Genomic DNA, 17,226 nt, shown 5'->3' on the forward strand with positions numbered 1-17,226 from the left:
AGGAAACACATGAAAGATCAAATATATATTTCACAATATCACACTCCTGCAGAACACTTTGGGACACGTACCATGATTCTTTGAAAATCAGTTATTTACATCATTCTAGTATAAATCAATGAAAATGACCGAGGCAAGTTGTAATCATTTTAGGGAGTTTATTTGCCAAAGTTAAGGACACTCCCAGGTGGGTCTATGCCTTTCTCCAAAGATAATTTTAAGGGCTTCAATATTTAAAGGGGAAAGGATGGATATTGGGGGAATATCCAATTTTCATATGAGGGTGAATAGAGGAAATTCATTCATGCTGTCACTTCATCTGGGTAAGTGAATCTGCAATTTTACACAAGATAATGTAAACAATAGGGCAGGGGAAGCAACCAGATATGCACTTGTCTCAGGCGAGTAGAAGGATGACTTTGAGTTCTGTCCGGTCCCGCATCTGTGGATAAGCTATCAATTTACATTGCCAGGGTGAAATTCAACAGAACTGTTTTCAAGCAAAGATCTTGGGGCCTGTAAGGAATCTCCCTGTGGGTAAAAGGTAAGGGATGTATGTAGCTTTTTATCTTTGTAGCCGTCTTAGTTAGAAACGAAGTAGGAGGCAGGTTTGTGTGACCCAGTTCCCAGCTTGACTTTTCCCTTTGGCTTAGTAAGTATGGGGACTCCAAGATTTATTTTCCTATCACACTGGTCTTTCTATAGTCACTGGATTATTTGAATATTAATGGATTTTCATTGTAAATGTGATAAAGATGACGCTCCAAAGAAGGACTTCCCTGTGTCTTTCAGAAGACAGAAGAGAGCTCCCACCACTCTCAGGGGTTCATGTCATGAACTCTTGATCTGATTCAAAAAATGAAAACGTTAGAACTTTGGTTTAAGCTGTTCTAAGATTTGCTCAACCCAGGCCTTTCCAGATACTCCTTTGAGGAAGGTTTTAGCCATGGCAGTAGTCGTAAGAGTTTCTGCTGATACACAGTAGGAGGATTCACCAGGGAAGAGTATCTTGGAGTTGCACATGAGCTGTACCAAGATCCCTGAACGATGTGAAGCTGATAAAAAAAAAGAGTCTACATCTGGCTGGGCGCGGTGGCTCATGCCTGTAATCCTAGCACTTTAGGAGGCCGAGGCGGGCAGATCGCTTGAGGTCAGGAGTTCGAGACCAGCCTGGCCAACATGGTGAAACCCCCATCTCTACTAAAAATAAAAAATTAGCCAGGCATAGTGGCACGTGCCTGTAGTCCCAGCTACTTGGGAGGCTGAGGCAGGATAATCGCTTGAACCTGGGAGGCGGAGATTGCAGTGAGCCAAGATTGTGCCACTGCACTCCAGCCTGGGTGACAGAGTGAGACTCCGTCTCGGAAAAAAAAAAAAAGAAAAGAGTCTACATCCTCCCATTTCCTCTCCTCACCAGTTTAACAAGGATCAACAGAGCATCTCCAGGCTCTATTGGATTCCAGGACTGATTTCTTAACAGAGTGTGCCCATCTGCCATCTTTCAGGATAGTTAATACTTGCCCACAAATAGAGTTAGATTGTAAAAGCTCTGGCTGAAACTATTAAGAAATAAAGCAGTTTTGACTGATCCAACATGATGGCTAATTTTACCCGGAGGGAATCGTTAATAAACAGCTGCATTAGTAGTTGTTCTTTAAAAAGGATCTCTCTTGAACCAGCCAAGAAACCAAGGTGTGGAAAGCTCAGTGGCATGACTCTGCCCAGCACACTGGAATGCATGAGCTTGCCGACTGGGAAAGGAGCATGCCGGAAAGGGCGTTAGATTAGGAGCAGTTCATCTGTCATCTGCCTTTTGTTTAAGGACAACCTTGGCAGCTGGCTCATGCTCCACCCTACTTCCTACCTTCATCCTGGGAGACACCTGGTCCACAGGGCATCTTCAGTCTCAGTCCTGGCATCCTTGTTTCCAGCAACCCTCTCCATCAACCTCTTCTACCTCCTTCCGTGGCCACTCCTGGACATTTCCATAACCTGCAAATCCACGTTGAAATCACTCCTCAAACAACTCGTGAGCACAGCCTCCTGCCTTTCCAGGCTGCTGTGTGATTCCCTCACTCTGACCTTGCTGGTCCTCAGCAGGATCTCTGGTCCCTTGGGCCCCTCCCCTCTTCTGTGCTCATTTCCTTTCTTATATTTAGCTTGGAGCCCACGGTTCATCATTTTGAGCAGTCTCTTGACAATATCCCCCTTCAAGCTTGCCGGACCATAACCCACAGTAAGAAATCTAATACATATGAGCTGGGCGCAGTGGCTCACGCCGGTAATCCCAGCACTTTGGGAGGCTGAGGTGGGTGGATCACTTGAGGTCAGGAGTTCCAGACCAGCCTGGCCAAAAACAAAAATTAGCCAGGCATGGTGGTGGGCACCTGTAATCCCAGCTACTCCAGAGGCTGAGGCAGGAGAACTGCTTGAATCCAGGAGGTGGAGGTTGCAGTGAACTGAGATCGCGCCACTGCACTCCAGCCTGGGCAACAAAGGGAGACTCCATCTTGGGGCAGCGGGGGTAGAGAAAAATCTAATACATATGATCTAAGGGTCCTCTGCATATGTGTTTATCTATACACATACATATATGCACAAGCCTCTTTCAACTTTAAATCAATGACAATTATTTAAAAATCTCTCCCTGAATATCAGTTCTTACAGTTACAGCTCTGTTTCTCTCATCTTCACCACACTGTTGCAACAGTCATCTATACAAACTGTGTTAGTATTCCTATTGCTTCTGTAACAAGTTGCCACAAACTCAGTGACTTAAAACAGCACACATTTATTGTCTTACTGTTCTGGCAGTCAGATGTTTGCAATGAAGATTTCTGCATGGCTGCATTCCTTCTGGAGGTTTCAGGGCAAAATCTATTTCCTTGCCTTTTCCCGTTTCTAAAGACTGCCTACATTCCTGGGCTCATGGCTGCATCATTCCAACTACTGCTTCCATTGTCACAACTCCTTTCTCTGACTCTGACTCTCTTACCTTCCTCCTTTTTTCTTTGAGATGGAGTTTCTCTCTTGTTGCCCAGGCTGGAGTGCAATGGCGCTATCTCAGCTCACTGCAACCTCCACCTCCTGGGTTCAAGAGATTCTCCTGCCTCAGCCTTCTAAGTAGGGAGGGATCACAGGCATGCACCACCACACCCAGCTAATTTTCATATTTTTAGTAGAGACGAGGTTTCACCATGTTGGCCAGGCTGGTCTCGAACTCCTGACCTCAGATGATCCACCCACCTCAGCCTCCCAAAGTGCTGGGATTACAGGTGTGAGCCACTGCACCCAGCTACCTTCCTCCTTTTAAGAACTCTTGTGATTATATAAACCCCTTCCAGATAATCCAGGATAATCTCCCCAACTCAAAATCCTGAACTTAATCACATCTGCCAAGTCCCTTTTACCATGAATGTCTGGTAACGTAATCACCGGCCCTGGGGATTAAGGCCTGTGGACATCTTTGGGGGCCGTTATTCTGCCTACCACATGAGCCATCTTTGACTTTCTTAACTTCCACTCACTTTTCTTTTTTCTTTTTTCTTTTTTTTGTGACGGAGTTTTGCTGTTGTTGCCCAGGCTGGAGTGCAGTGGCGCGATCTCAGCTCACTGCAAGCTCCGCTTCCCAGGTTCACGCCATTCTCCTGCCTCAGCCTCCTGAGTAGCTGGGACTACAGGTGCCAACCACCACCACGCCTGGCCAATTTTTTTTTTATTTTTAGTAGAGACAGGGTTTCACTGTGTTAGCCAGGATGGTCTCGATCTCCTGACCTTGTGATCCGCTGCCTGGGCCTCCCAAAGTGCTGGGATTACAGGCATGAGCCACCGTGCCCCGCCCTAAATAAACTTAATTTTTTAGAGAAGTTCTAGGTTCATAGAAAAATGGAGCAGAGGCTGAGCGCAGTGGCTCACGTCCTATAATCCCAGCACTTTGGGAGGCTGGGATTGCTTGGGTGACAGAGCAAGACAACAACGACAGAAAAAAAAATAAAAGAAAAAAAAATGGAGCAGAAAGTGCAGAGTTTTCATCAACCTCTACTCCCCCTCACCACTCACACATGCACAGCTTCCCCCACTAGCAGTATCAAACCTGAGTGGGACATTTGTCATAATCAATAAACCTACACTGACACACACTATCACCCAGAGTCCATAGTTTACATTAGCGCTGACTCTTGGTGTACGTTGCATGGGTTTGGACTTACGGACAATGACATGGGTCCACCATGGTAGTATCGCACAGAGTAGTTTCGCTGCCCTGAAAATCCTCTGTGTTCCACCAATTCATTCCTCCTTTCTCCTGACCTCTGGCAACCATGGATATTTTCGCTGTCTCCATAGTTTTGCTTTGCCCAGAATGTCATATAGTTGGAATCATACAGTACACGGCCTTTTTGGATTGGTTTCTTTCACTTAGGAATATGCATTTAAGGTTTCTCCATGTCTTTTTGTGGTTTGATAGCTCATTTCATTTGAGTGCTAAATAACATTCCATTGTCTGGATGTGGGCCTAGGTTTCCTTTTTTTATTTTTATTTATTTATTTATTTATTTATTTATTTATTTATTTATTTATTTATTTTGAGATGGGGTTTTGCTCTGTCTCCCCAGCTGGAGTGCAGTGGCACGATCTCGGCTCACTGCAGCCTCCACCTCCAGGGTTCAAGCAATTCCCCCACCTCAGCCTCCAGAGTAGCTGGGATTACAGGGGTGTGCCACCACACCCAGCTAATTTTTTGCCTTTTTTTGTAGAGACGGAATTTCACCATGTTGACCAGGCTGGTCTCAAGCTCCTGACCTAAGGTGATCTGCCTGCCTCGGCCTCCCAAAGTGTTGGGATTACAGGTGTGAGCCGCCACTCCTGGCCAGGTCTAGGTTTTTGAAGAAGGAATTGAACTGAGTGTAGGGCAGGCTGTACTGCTGAAGTGTCTTCTTTGTACTTGGATTGTGCTAGGACTGATAGACTTCAAAGTACAAAGCACCTGAAGGATCTTGCATTAGTCAGTTCTATGCACCGAGCTTCTGCCCCCAGAATACCACTCTCAGAATAAGAATATGATAAGGCTGGTTGGATAGGTGGGCATGGATTGAAGGCTCAGGCCACTACACTGCACATACAGGTCTTGATGTAAATGGTCTGGCAGAGGTCAAGTTCTATTTAGCGGGGATAGAAGATGTGACAGTGAAGAAAGGTAATGGTCTAACCGCAGCAAAAGTTTCATTCCCACTCATGTGACAGTCTGTGGAGCAGGCAGCTCCTCTCTTCATGAACCTGGGACCCAGGTATCTTCCATCTTGTGGCTCTGCTTCTCCGGAGCCTTGTCATTTTTTTTCATCTAGCTATAGTGACACGGTCTTTTGGATAAGCCGTGAATATTAAACCAAAGGCGCACTCTGAAAATTGATTTGACATGTGGTCAGCTGCTTATTTAGCACAGTCCAGGGAATGCTGGGGTGGTGGACAAGAAGGTTTTCATGAGGAGGCTGAAGAGATCTAAGTATGGGGGTGCCAGCCTGGGGCACTTCAGAAGGGGCACTGGTCTAGGGGTAGCATCAGGGTGACCCTGAGTTCCCTGGGGCAGGGTGTGGCTCATGACGGGGTGTTGAGAACCCACCGAGAAGGCTGGAACTTTCAGTACTCATTGTTTTATGAGGGCCTGCCTGTGTGCCAGGCAGGAAGACACTGACCAGAGGCTCAGGGCCACTGAGGGGTCTCAGCCTGGTCTCTTGGTGCCTGGGGGTACACTGTGCAAGTGATGATGTGGTTCCAAGGGGCAGGACTCTGACCCACACTCCTGGTGCCAGTGTCCGTTTTGCCACTCATGTTAGATTTTGCTTCTCTAGTGAACTTACTCAGGATGGCTGGGTTCTTGGCCACTCTTCCAGTGGTTTTTAAGGGTGAAAAAAGGAGTTTCAGCAAGACAGCTAACGTCTGGATGAGCGTGCCAGAAAGTGTCTGTAGCCTTCCTCTAGAGAGCACTCTGGACTGGTGGGCCTGAGGACCCCCGGGCAGGCTGGCTCAGCCCCTTTGACTTCAGATTTCAGGGAAGCCCAGGGAGCTGGATTGGGCGCCTGGATTTTCCGAGAATTATGTTTCTGAGAGGATTTTGAAACCTAAACAGGAATACTTTACACACAGGTCATCGAGCAGGAATTGGGAAGTTCCGAAGCTGCCCTCCTTCACGCCACCTCCTCCCTTCAGAGGCCAAGGGCTGCCAAGCTGTCTCCCACACACCTCAGTGAAAAGTCCCTGGCTCTCCTCCCAGCCGCCTCGCCGTGACCTCGTGAGGTGTGAGAAGGAGGAAGGGGATCTACATTCTGGATGAACCTTCCTTCCTCCTTGCCGAGAAATAGTTTAGGCCCCTGCGCCTGCTGGGCCTTAGAGCTTCTCAGAGCCCAGGGCCCAGTGTGGCTCCTGCAAGCTGCCCGGGAATTCCAAGGAGGCTGACTGGCTGCCTGACTTATTTCCAGTGTCTGCTGCAACCCATTTCCTAAGCTTGGGTGGCTGAAAACAACAGAAATTCGTCTTCTCACAGTTCTGGAGGCCAGAGTCTGAATCCAGGTGTTGGCAGGGCTGTGCTGCCTTTGAAGGTTCTAGGGAAAGCTCCTTCCTGGCCTTTTCCAGCTTTGGGTGGTGGCCGGCAGCACTCGGCATTCCTTGGCTTCAGATGCATCATTCCAGCTGCACGTGGCTGTCTTCCCTCTGTGTCTCTTCTTTTCTTCTTATAAGGACACCAGTCATGGTGTTAAGGGCCCACCTTACTCCAGTATATCGCCAACTTAATTCATTACATCTGCAACCCCCGTATTTTCAAATGTCACATTCTGAGGTTCCTGATGAATGTCAATTTGAGGGGACACTATTCAACCCACAGCAGAGCCCCACCATCACCTCCCCTCACCACACCCTTGGAGCAGCCCCCTTCTCTGCACAGGGCACCCTGCCTATCATTCCTCTCCAGCACCAAGACAGAGCTAAGAGTGATTTCTTGAAATGAAACTGCATCCTCTCATCCCAGTAAGGCATGGCCTCACTAGTGGGAGACAAGCAAATGAAAGCCTTCCTCAGGACAGGCGTCCACACGTCCAGGGGACACTCACCCCGATTTTTTTCCTGGTTTATAAAGGTGCTTCAGGACTCTTTGGCTCCTGGTCAATACTTTAGTGCTTCCTGAAGGGGAAAGAGCCCTCCAAACCATTCAGTGGGCCATCCCAGACCAAGGTTTCTGACCCAGGGCATGTGACAGGGACATGGCTTGCTTCTTCAGTACCCTGCTGCTCAAACCCCTAGACGGAGCATGCAGACGGCCAGGTAGTGGGGAGCGTTCCTGGGCTCTGACCCCACAGCAGCATGTAGCATTGAGTGTTTACAGCTCCCGAAGACCCAGTGGGCATGTGTTACAGCGGTCTCCTTCAGGTTTGCCATCTGCAGGCAGCTTGTGTTAATCAGCTCAATTAGACCCTCTGCCTTATTACAAAGACAGAGGGCTTTCTGTATCCCGGGTTCTTGCCCTAGTGTACTCAAAAAATCAGATCGCACGTGGACTTAGAGAATGAATGCAAGGTTTTATTGAGTGGAGGAGGTGGCTCTCAGATGGATGGGGAGCCAGAAGGGGGATGGAGTGGGAAGGTGGTCTTCGCCTAGAGTTGGGCCGCCCAGCAGCTAGACTGTCCTCCGACTGCCCCGACTGAATTCCATGTTGCCCCGCTGTCAAAAGCCTGCTGGCATCTGCTGGTATCTGTCGGTGTGCTCTTCTGCTCCTCTTGACGTCCAGCCACTTGTGTCTGTGCCCACTAGGGTCTTGGGTTTTTTATGGGCACAGGATGGGGGTCATGGCAGGCCAGAGTAGTCTTGGAAAATGCAACATTTGGACATGGAAACAGGAGTGCCTGTTCTCACTAAGGTCCATGGGCACAAACCCAAGGGTGGAGCCCTCACCAGGGACCCCATCCTTCTCTACCCAGCACTCCCCTGCCCCGCTTCTGTATCAACGTGAAAGCTGACATTTGCTCCTGCGCCCCACCTCTGGGCCTGGTTTGGTGACTTTTGCACCAGAGCTGCTAGGGAGGTGCCACCCCACATGTTGTTGACTGAACAGCCCTTCCCCAGGGGAACCAAACTCCTCCTGTCCCCAAACCCATGGAGGAGTGGTGGGTTCCTGGGCCTCTTGTAACCCGACTGAATATTTTCCAGGTTACCTAACCAAACTCCTGCAAAACCACACCACCTATGCCTGTGATGGGGACTATTTGAATCTACAGTGCCCTCGGCATTCTACGATAAGTGTCCAATCGGCATTTTATGGGCAAGATTACCAAATGTGTAGTTCCCAGAAGCCCGCCTCCCAGAGGGAAGACAGCTTAACCTGTATGGCACCCACCACCTTCCAGGTATTGCCTTTTGTAGACATGTTAAGATGATACAGTTTCAACACACGCTCTTTCTCTCTCTCTCTGGGTGTAAATATATTTGTGATTATATAGTTCAATCCAAGCACAACTGATCCATGAAAAATCCCAATTTATACAGATCACCAGTTTTGTAGGTGAGCCATTATTTGCTTCTCAAAGGATTTGTTACCCAACAAAACTAAATAGAATTCCTACCTATTGGAGATCCCCCTTTGTGCACTTCAATATGAATTTATTTGTAGGTTTACTCCTTACTTCAGTATAGCAAAGTACAACCAGGATGGATTCCAACCTCCAGGCCTACATCTCCCATAAATACTCCTGTAGAAAGGGAAGGTGGGTTCTTTAATGGACACCACAAGTATCTCTTTGAGGCAGACATCTGAAGTCATGACCAACTTCTTAGAAAATGTACTCAAAGGGCCGGGCGCGGTGGCTCATGCCTGTAATCCCAGCACTTCGGGAGGCGAGGTGGGCGGATCACCAGGAGTTCAAGACCAGCCTGGCCAATATGGCAAAACCCCATCTCTACTAATAATACAAAAATTAGCCAAGCATGATGGCACGCACCTGTAGTCCTAGCTACTTGGGAGGCTGAGGCAGAAGAATTGCTTGAACCCAGGAGGCGGAGGTTGCAGTGAGCTGAGATCATGCCACTGCACTCTAGCCTGGGCAATAGAGTGAGACTCCATCTCAAAAAAATAAATAAATAAAAGAAAAAAGAAAATGTACTCAATGAAGGAAATGTCGGTAACCGCCTTGTGCTTTTTAATGGTTTGCTTCTCCAGTTGTAGATCATCATGTCATTCTTGCTTGGAGCTATTTTAGGCAGCCTTTACTGACTCCTTCCTTCTACCAGATAGTACCAGGAATTGGGAGAGGTGTGGCTTAAGTCATTCTTTTTGTGGTTGGCATATTTAGGGAAATATTTGGTATAGGAGAAGGTCAAACTAATATTTCAGTGATGGTTTTAGACTGTGCATGGCTTTCAATCCTCTGAGCAGCTTCTACTTCACCATCCCTGGCCCCTAACATATACAACTAGTTGACCAGGATTACTGAGTCACTCGGCCTTGGATTTTTTTTTAATGCCTCCCAAGTTCCATATGAATACATTTAAAGCAGGGGGTTTAAAGCAGCTGGCAAGTTGGAAGTCTGTTTGATTTTGTTGACCGTAGGAAATATGGATAAAGATAAATTTGCTAGGAGAACCAAGGAGAAATAGGGGTAGCTTTAATGCTGTGTAGTTCTCCCTAAGGCCCAAATAGGAGACACAAAACTAATGTGATGATGTAAGAAGTTTTCTGTTTCTCACACCATCCCTTGCTTCCACTCCAAGCATAGTAGTATCTGGGTATTCAGGTGATTGGTGAAACACACCAGTTGAGTAGCCAAAATGAATGTGTTTGAATGACTGCCGGTGACATGGTTTCTATACCTTGAGGAGAAACAATGTTTCTTCAGGAGACAAGAAGTTGCTTTCCCTGTGTGCTCCACTCTCTTAGTCCTTTTTGTGCTGCTATAACAGCGTACCTGAGCCTGGGTAATTCGTAAGGAACTGACATTGATTTCTCACTGTTCTGACGGTCAGGAAGTCCAAGAGCAAGGCACCACAGGTTTGGTGTCTCTACTTCCAGGATGGCTCCTTGAACACTACATCCTCTAGGGAGTTGGGGAACGCTAGTACTCAACGTGGCAGAAGAACGGAAGGGGCAAGAGGAGAGGGGGCCAAACTTGCCTTTTATAACAAGCCTAGTGCCTAGTGCCACTCTAACAACCTACTCCTGAGAACAAAACAAAACAAAACAAAAAAACCCAGTATTAATCCATTCATGAGGATGGAAGCCTGATTGTCTAATCACCCCTTAAAGACTCCACCTGTTAATACTGTTACAAGGGCAATTACATTTCGATGTGAGTTTTGGGGGGGATAAACATTCCAGCCATAGCACCCACCCTACCCCTAATTATCTCCGTTGGGCACCACCCCAGGAGCTACACCCCTCTTGACCCACCCCCATTTCTCAGTCACCTACCCTGGCCATCCATCTTTGGATCCCAGGCTACCTGCTGCCCTCCTGGGTGCATGAAATTGGCCAGTACCAACATTTTTTCTAAAGTGGCTACTTTGTAAAAGTATGAACTCCTGGCACACACTAGAGCATGGGCACCACCCCCACCATTCCACGGGTATCTGCCTCTGCCAGATACCCCTGAGGTAAGAGGATGTTCTATAACCAGGCCAACAGGTTAGCATCTGTGAACACAGTTCTGATGTTGTTGGGAGGGTTTGTTTGCCAGAAACATCCCCATGCACTACTCTTTCAACCAGAGGTCAAGAAGTCCTTTACTTTTGTGTCTTTTTTGTTTGTTTGAGACAGAGTTTCACTCTTATTGCCCAGGCTGGAGTGCAATGGGGCAATCTTGGCTCACCGCAACCTCCACCTCCCAGGTTCAAGCAATTCTCCTGCCTCAGCCTCCTGAGTAGCTAGGATCACAGGCGCCCACCACCACGCCCGGCTCATTTTTGTATTTTTTTGTAGAGACAGGGTTTCACTATGTTAGTCAGGTTGGTCTTGAACTCCTGACCTCAGGTGATCTGCCCGCCTCAGCCTCCCAAAATGCTGGGATTACAGGCATGAGCCACCGCGCCCAGCCTTTTGTATCTTTTAAGCTGCACTCAGAGCCCAGGCAAGGTGCTTCCTCAGAGGGAGGTTGCTTAACGTGGGGAGATGTCCACACGGGAGACCACAGCTGATCCATCCCTTGACTGTCAACAGGAAGTCCCCCTTTCTGCATTTTCCAGCTCATGACATAGTTTGGAAACAGCCCTGCCCTGGGGTCTGCTCTGCGGTTGTAACCGCGGAGCCCTCCAGTGACGTCTGTGGGCTGAGTCGTTTCACCATGACGTTTGGCCATGCCACATGCAGTCATCTGAAAGCTGCACCCTCTGGGGTCTGAGGGGTTTCTCGGGTGTTTTTTTCTGATTGAGACACATCTGCTGGGCCCCTGAGAGAACGGGGTATAGCTGGCAGGGCCAGCATTCTTCGCCGAGATACTCCATGAGCTACTATGAGAACATGGTGACTCAGAGAGGCTCATGTGTTTGCACTAAATTCAGACCTAAAGTAATAACCAGATTCTTGGTTTTTTTTTTTTTTTTTTTTTTTTTTTTTAACTGTACTTTGTGTCCTTTTTGTTTCTGTTTTAACCAGACCCAAGTTCAGGACCTCTGTGTTTATCACAGGCAGGACTTGTTCCATTTGGGAATGAGGACCTAGAGAACAGCAGCAAAATGCTGAGCCTTATCAGGACCTGGAGGAGGGCGTTCTGTGAGCTTCCACAGAGCAGATGTCTTAAAAACGAAGGAGCTGCCTGGAAAAAATCAGGAGAGAGACAGAGATTGAGATTTGAAGGAAAGCCTTTACTCCCAATGCTCAACAGAAAGTCTGAGTATTCCACTAAGAAAACTGCTCCCCGAGGGAGAAGTGGGTCCCATCCTCTTGAGTTTGATGAGGGTGGGAATCAGCTTTGTAATTTTTATTTTTTGACCTGGGGACAGTTCGTAAGCTGGAAAGGGTTTGGGTCAAGGGCTCCCCAATGCACAGCTCTCCTGTGGCCTGTGTAGGGCTGTTTAAGGATGAAGGGCCAGGACTGTGATTGCTGATGGTCACAGCTCTTTCAGCTTAAAGCTAGGGGACCCCGCTCGAAGGGGACCTTGAAGTCCCCTGCACCCCAATACCGGAAAGTACTCTGACCTCGCTTACACTTCCTGGAGCCTCGGTAGTCAGTGCCTTTGCTGAAAGTATCAGCAGCCGCACCAGTGGTGGTGGATCAGAGGTTAGTTGTCCCAGGAACCTGGCACTATTGGATCAGGCTTCTTTTCAGAAGAAAGAGCAGGGAGACAGGAGCCAAGCCACTCACCCACATGTATGCTCTTTGGCCTTAGACACAGCTTGGCCAGGTGGGGAGGCGTCCTTCCCTTTGCAGAGCCCAGAGCAGCCCAGGTTCGGGTCTGGCAGTCCCTGTGAGCAGTTTTCAAGCCTGTCCCTTTTCTACCCTCTCCTTCTAGAAGGTGCTGGACGAATGCCAGAACCAGCGGGCCTGCCACCTCCTGGTCAATAGCCGTGTTTTTGGACCTGACCTTTGTCCAGGAAGCAGTAAATACCTCCTGGTCTCCTTTAAATGCCAACCTAGTAAGTAACTTCGGAGGGGGACAGTGTGTTTGGGGTGTGGTTCTTGCTGCTTTCACACTCCTGGTCAAAATTCTCTTCCTGTTGGCATTTGTCCAACTTTGAAACTCATTAATAGAAACATTGGGCTCCATCCTACCCAGTTATTTAGAGAGAGAGAAAGACAGAGAGAGAGAAAGAGAGGGATTTTGTGTGCGTGAGTCTGCACATGCCTTCATTTTCTTACAAATGCCTGAATTTTAAAAATCCAATCTGTAAAACTCAGTTGTACTGATGCTACAACTCCCAGGGGTGGTGAGAGACTGCTATTGCTGTTCCTCAAAGTGAGGAGCTGGTCCTGCTTTTCAGAGGTGCCTTGTGCTGAGATTGAGGGGCTCCCTGTTTTTCCTTGAGGCTCAGTGGCCCACTTGCCACCTGCACCCACTGCTTCAGAGCTTTGATCCAGCTCCTCCCGCCCTCACCCACGGCAGGGGCTCCTTGTTCCCCAGGAGAATGAGAAGGGGCATGGCTGGAGCAATCTCTTTTATCTGGTTCTTGTTCTTTTCTCCATTGACTTTTGCCGTTTCTAACATCCATCAGCTTTGTGATGGCCAAAAATAATCCATCTTCCGTGGGTAGGTCACACTTCCAGGCGCCAAGAGCCTGCCTGAGATAAATCATAGGTCACTGTGGCATTAGAGGTTCCTGCACACCTTGTTGCAAAGAAGCGATAGCAGTGTGTTTAACCAAAAAATGAGAAGTTAAGCATTTTTTTTTTGAGACAGAGTTTCACTCTTGTTGCCCAGGCTGGAGTGCAATGGGCAATCTCCGCTCACCACAACCTTTGCCTCCCGGGTTCAAGCAATTCTCCTGCCTCAGCTTCCTGAGTAGCCGGACTACAGGCATGTGCCACCATGCCTGGCTAATTTTGTATTTTTAATAGAGAGAGGGTTTCGCCATGTTGGTCAGGCTGGTCTTGAACTCCTGACCTCAGGTGATCCACCCGTCTTGGCCTCCCAAAGTGCTGGGATTACAGGCATGAGCCACTGCGCCTGGTCAAGTTAAGCATTTTTAAGCCTCCTCCCTGCCACCCAACACAACTGTTTTCACTTTTTGCATTTTGTTGTCTGTTAGCTCCCATCCTGGAGCCCAGAGTTCCTTGATATCCTGGTGGCCTAGGTTCCAGACTTATGTGGGGAGAGGTCAGGCCACACTCGTACTGTAGTCTCAGGTACACATCTGGGGAGAAACCCCCCAAACCCTTCAGCAGATATGCAGGCTTCTGTCAAACCCCTTCCCCGCCAGGGCCCACATACGTCGAAACTGCCCTGTGCTTTTCAAACACAGCACATGCAAAGGCACTCATGCTCTCACAGCATATAATAGATACTCATCACACATAATAGACATCATCACACACAGGCACACACTAGCACAACCTTATACCCCATTAGACACACTCAATGCATACAAGCTGTCACACTCACTCACACTATCATACATGCTCACACACGCTCACATGTACAGACAATCGCAAATACCTACAAGCAGGCCCAGCCATTCAGAACCGCCTGAACTCCCTTTGTGACCCCTCTCTACCCTCCCTCCAGCACCAGACATTGGGATCACCTCCTGCCTCAGTCAACAGACTCAGGAAATCACACCAAGATCTCAATATTCTTCCTCACTTCCCTCCCACCGCTGAACCTCACAGATGACTGTGTCATGGCCTTAAAGACACCCTTGACTGCCATTAGCTTCGCCTTCTTTTTTTTTTCTGTTCTCCACTTCCCTCCTTCCCTGGTGTAAAAGATTGCCCTTTAAAAAGTGGCTCTTGCCTGGGGGCGGTGGCTCATGCCTGTAATCCCAGCACTTTGGGAGGCCGAGGCAGGCAGATCACCTGAGGTCGGGTGCTTGAGACCAGCCTGACCAACATGGAGAAACCCCGTCTCTACTAAAAATACATAATTAGCTGGGCATCGTGGCGGACGCCTGTAATCCCAGCTACTAGGGAGGCTGAGGCGGGAGAATCGCTTGAACCCGGGAGGCAGAGGTTGCAGTGAGCCGAGATCACGCCATTGCACTCCTGCCTGGGTGACAGAGCGAGACTCTGTCTTGGAAAAAAAAAAAGCCCTTGTTCAGGATGTTAACAGTTGGAAAACTGAGGTGGTGGGAATATGGCTGTTGATTGTGATATTCTTTCACATTTTCTATATGTTTGAAATGTTTCATAAGTTGAGAAAAGCCAGCCTCTAAGAGAAGTCAAATGACCTTTGTAAAATTGCCCGAGCCTCAGATCCTCAGATAAGTCAGTGCAGAGCCCCAGCCCCACAACTGTGGTATGAGGCTTCCTCTGGTTTATTCATATCATTTCAGCAAACACTTATGAAACCCCCGCTGTGCACAGGAGTGGAGGATGAAGAGAACTCACATCCCGCAGACATTCCCTGAATGGTGGTTCTATCGTGGGTGGTGTCCACACCCCCTCCAGGGTATTTCTCAACCTTCCTTCACCCAGCAACCATTCCTAAGATCTTCACACAGCTGGTTCCTTTTTCTTGTGTAATCTCCACCCCAAACAGCACCTTTCAAGAGAGACCTTCTCTGTCCAAAAAACAGCAACAACAACCAAAAAAAAAAAAAAAAAAAACCCCTACTATCACAGCATCCTATGTTATTTTCTTCATAGCAGCATCATCATTTGGATTTACCTTATTTGTGGCCTGTGTATTATTTGCACACACACTGCATCAGATTGTGAGCATCATGAAAGCAGGAACTCTGTGTGGTTCAGCATTGTCACCCCAGAGCAGTAGGTGCTTAATGTGTATTCACAGAGCAAATGTTAACCCAGCAGGGGCCAGGTCCTGTGCTCAGCACTGGGGAGACACAGGTGAGCACATCCTTGGTAACCAGATTGTCCAGTCCCGTGGGGCCTGATATTCAATGTGAGTTTCACACAAATATGTGCAAGATTCCAGGTAGGGTCAGGGCTTCATGGAGAGGCACTTGGTACTATGCAAGCAGCTCGCAGAAGAATTTTTTTTTTTTTCTTGAGATAGGGTCTCACTCCATCACCCAGGCTGGAGTATAGTGGCTTGATCTTGCCTCACTGCAACCTCTGCCTCATGGGTTCAAGCAATTCTCCCGCCTCAGCCTCCTGAGTAACTGGGATTACAGGCATGCACCACCACACCTGGATAATTTTTGTATTTTTAGTAGAGACCTGGTTTCTCCATGTTGGCCAGGCTGGTCTTGAACTCCTGACCTCAAGTGATCTGTCCCCCTTGGCCTCCCAAAGTGCCAGGATCACAGGCGTGAACCACTGTGCCCAGCCTCATAGGAGGAATTGACCTCGACTAGGGGTTCAGTGGAGTCTTTTTGGAGCAAGTGGTAATGGAGCTGAGAACTGCAGGGATGCAGGGCACAGAAAGAGTGCTCCATACAGAAGCCTGTGGCTGGGGGTTGCAGGTGCATTGGCGCAGCCAGTCACGGGGTAGGAGCACAGAAGCAAGACAGCAGGAGAGAGCACCAGCTGGGGAGCCGGAGTAGGGATCCCGAGCCCTGGGAGCCAAGGAAGGAGTTGGGGCTCTATCTGTAGGGCAGCATTTAAGCAGGGAGGGTGCTAAGATGAAGTCATAAGGCCCCACTGGCTGCCCCATAGAGAGCAGATGAGAGGCAGAGTCCCTGTGTAACCTGGACGCCGGCAACCTGAGCACTGCCGTTTAGGAGGCGGAAGTGAGATTGTCTGCACACCTTCCTGCCTCTTTTCCTGCATCTCTCACACCTCCTGAGGCTCTTCTCCTCACTTCCCAGTTCTAGTCTGGACAGGACACTGTGAATGTCCAAAGGCTGCACTGCTGTACCCTGTGGTGTGTGGAGCCAGTGCTTATCATGCGAGCCAGTTACGCATGTGTTACCAGCTCTGCCTGTGTTCTGTGGAATCTGCCACGGTGGGAATATTTACACCAGGGAAATTGGCAAATGCCACTGATCGGGTTTATTTGCTTGTCTTTACGGAAAGCTATTTTACCAGCAAGCCTCACTGGAAACTTCTTTTCCTTAATGTGCATTATGCTTCCTTCCTCAAAACCTCGCCTCCCAAATTGCATCCTTTCAGGAAACGTAGGTTTCAGTGAGGCTTGGATTTAGGTAGTTCTGGGTTCATATTCCTTTCTGCTGTGTATCTGCTGTGTGTTGGGCAGTGTAGGGATACTTTCTAGGACTCGGTTGTAACATGGGATTTTGTCTCTTCTGCACAGGGCTGTTATAAGACTGTGAAAACACAGTGTTGTATGTAACACGCTTAGCACAGGACCATGGAGTTGAGCTCAGCAGTTGGTAGCTATTATTTCAATAAGCTGATTCAAGTCTCTCTGCTAAAGATATAAATGACTAAATGATACAGGCATGCCTGTCATCCCGGCATATTGGGAAGCCAAGGCAGGAGAATTGTTTGAGGCCAGTAATCAGAGACTAGCCTGGGTAACATAGTGAGACCCCTATCTCTCTCTAAAAAAAAAAAAAAGAAAGAAAAAAAGAAAAAAAGAAAAAAAAAATTAGCAGGGCACAGTGGCAGGCACCTGCAGTCCTAGCTATTTGGGAGGCTTCAGTGGAAGGTTTGCTTGAGCCCAGGAATC

The 17,226-nt window shown here is 48.3% G+C and overlaps 1 protein-coding gene and 1 pseudogene across 8 annotated transcripts in view; both read left to right on the plus strand.

The window, feature by feature from the left end:
* Positions 1-17,226, plus strand: part of EVA1C (eva-1 homolog C) — a 108,653-nt gene that overhangs the window by 35,413 nt on the left and 56,014 nt on the right. For 6 of the 8 annotated variants that reach the window (XM_017883890.1, XM_017883896.1, XM_017883894.1 and 3 more), the window contains 2 exons: positions 8,197-8,393; positions 12,487-12,610. The exons of 1 other annotated variant lie outside the window; for it this stretch is intronic. In XM_017883890.1, coding sequence (XP_017739379.1) covers positions 8,197-8,393; positions 12,487-12,610 — 321 coding nt within the window. The remainder of the gene's footprint in view (positions 1-8,196; positions 8,394-12,486; positions 12,611-17,226) is intronic. One more of the 8 variants, XM_017883892.1, reaches the window with a different exon arrangement.
* Positions 10,568-11,137, plus strand: LOC108536843 (protein GVQW1-like; annotated as a pseudogene).

This window comes from Rhinopithecus bieti, unplaced genomic scaffold (assembly GCF_001698545.2).
Source record: "Rhinopithecus bieti isolate Rb0 unplaced genomic scaffold, ASM169854v2 scaffold_13207, whole genome shotgun sequence".
Classification (NCBI taxonomy): domain Eukaryota; kingdom Metazoa; phylum Chordata; class Mammalia; order Primates; family Cercopithecidae; genus Rhinopithecus; species Rhinopithecus bieti.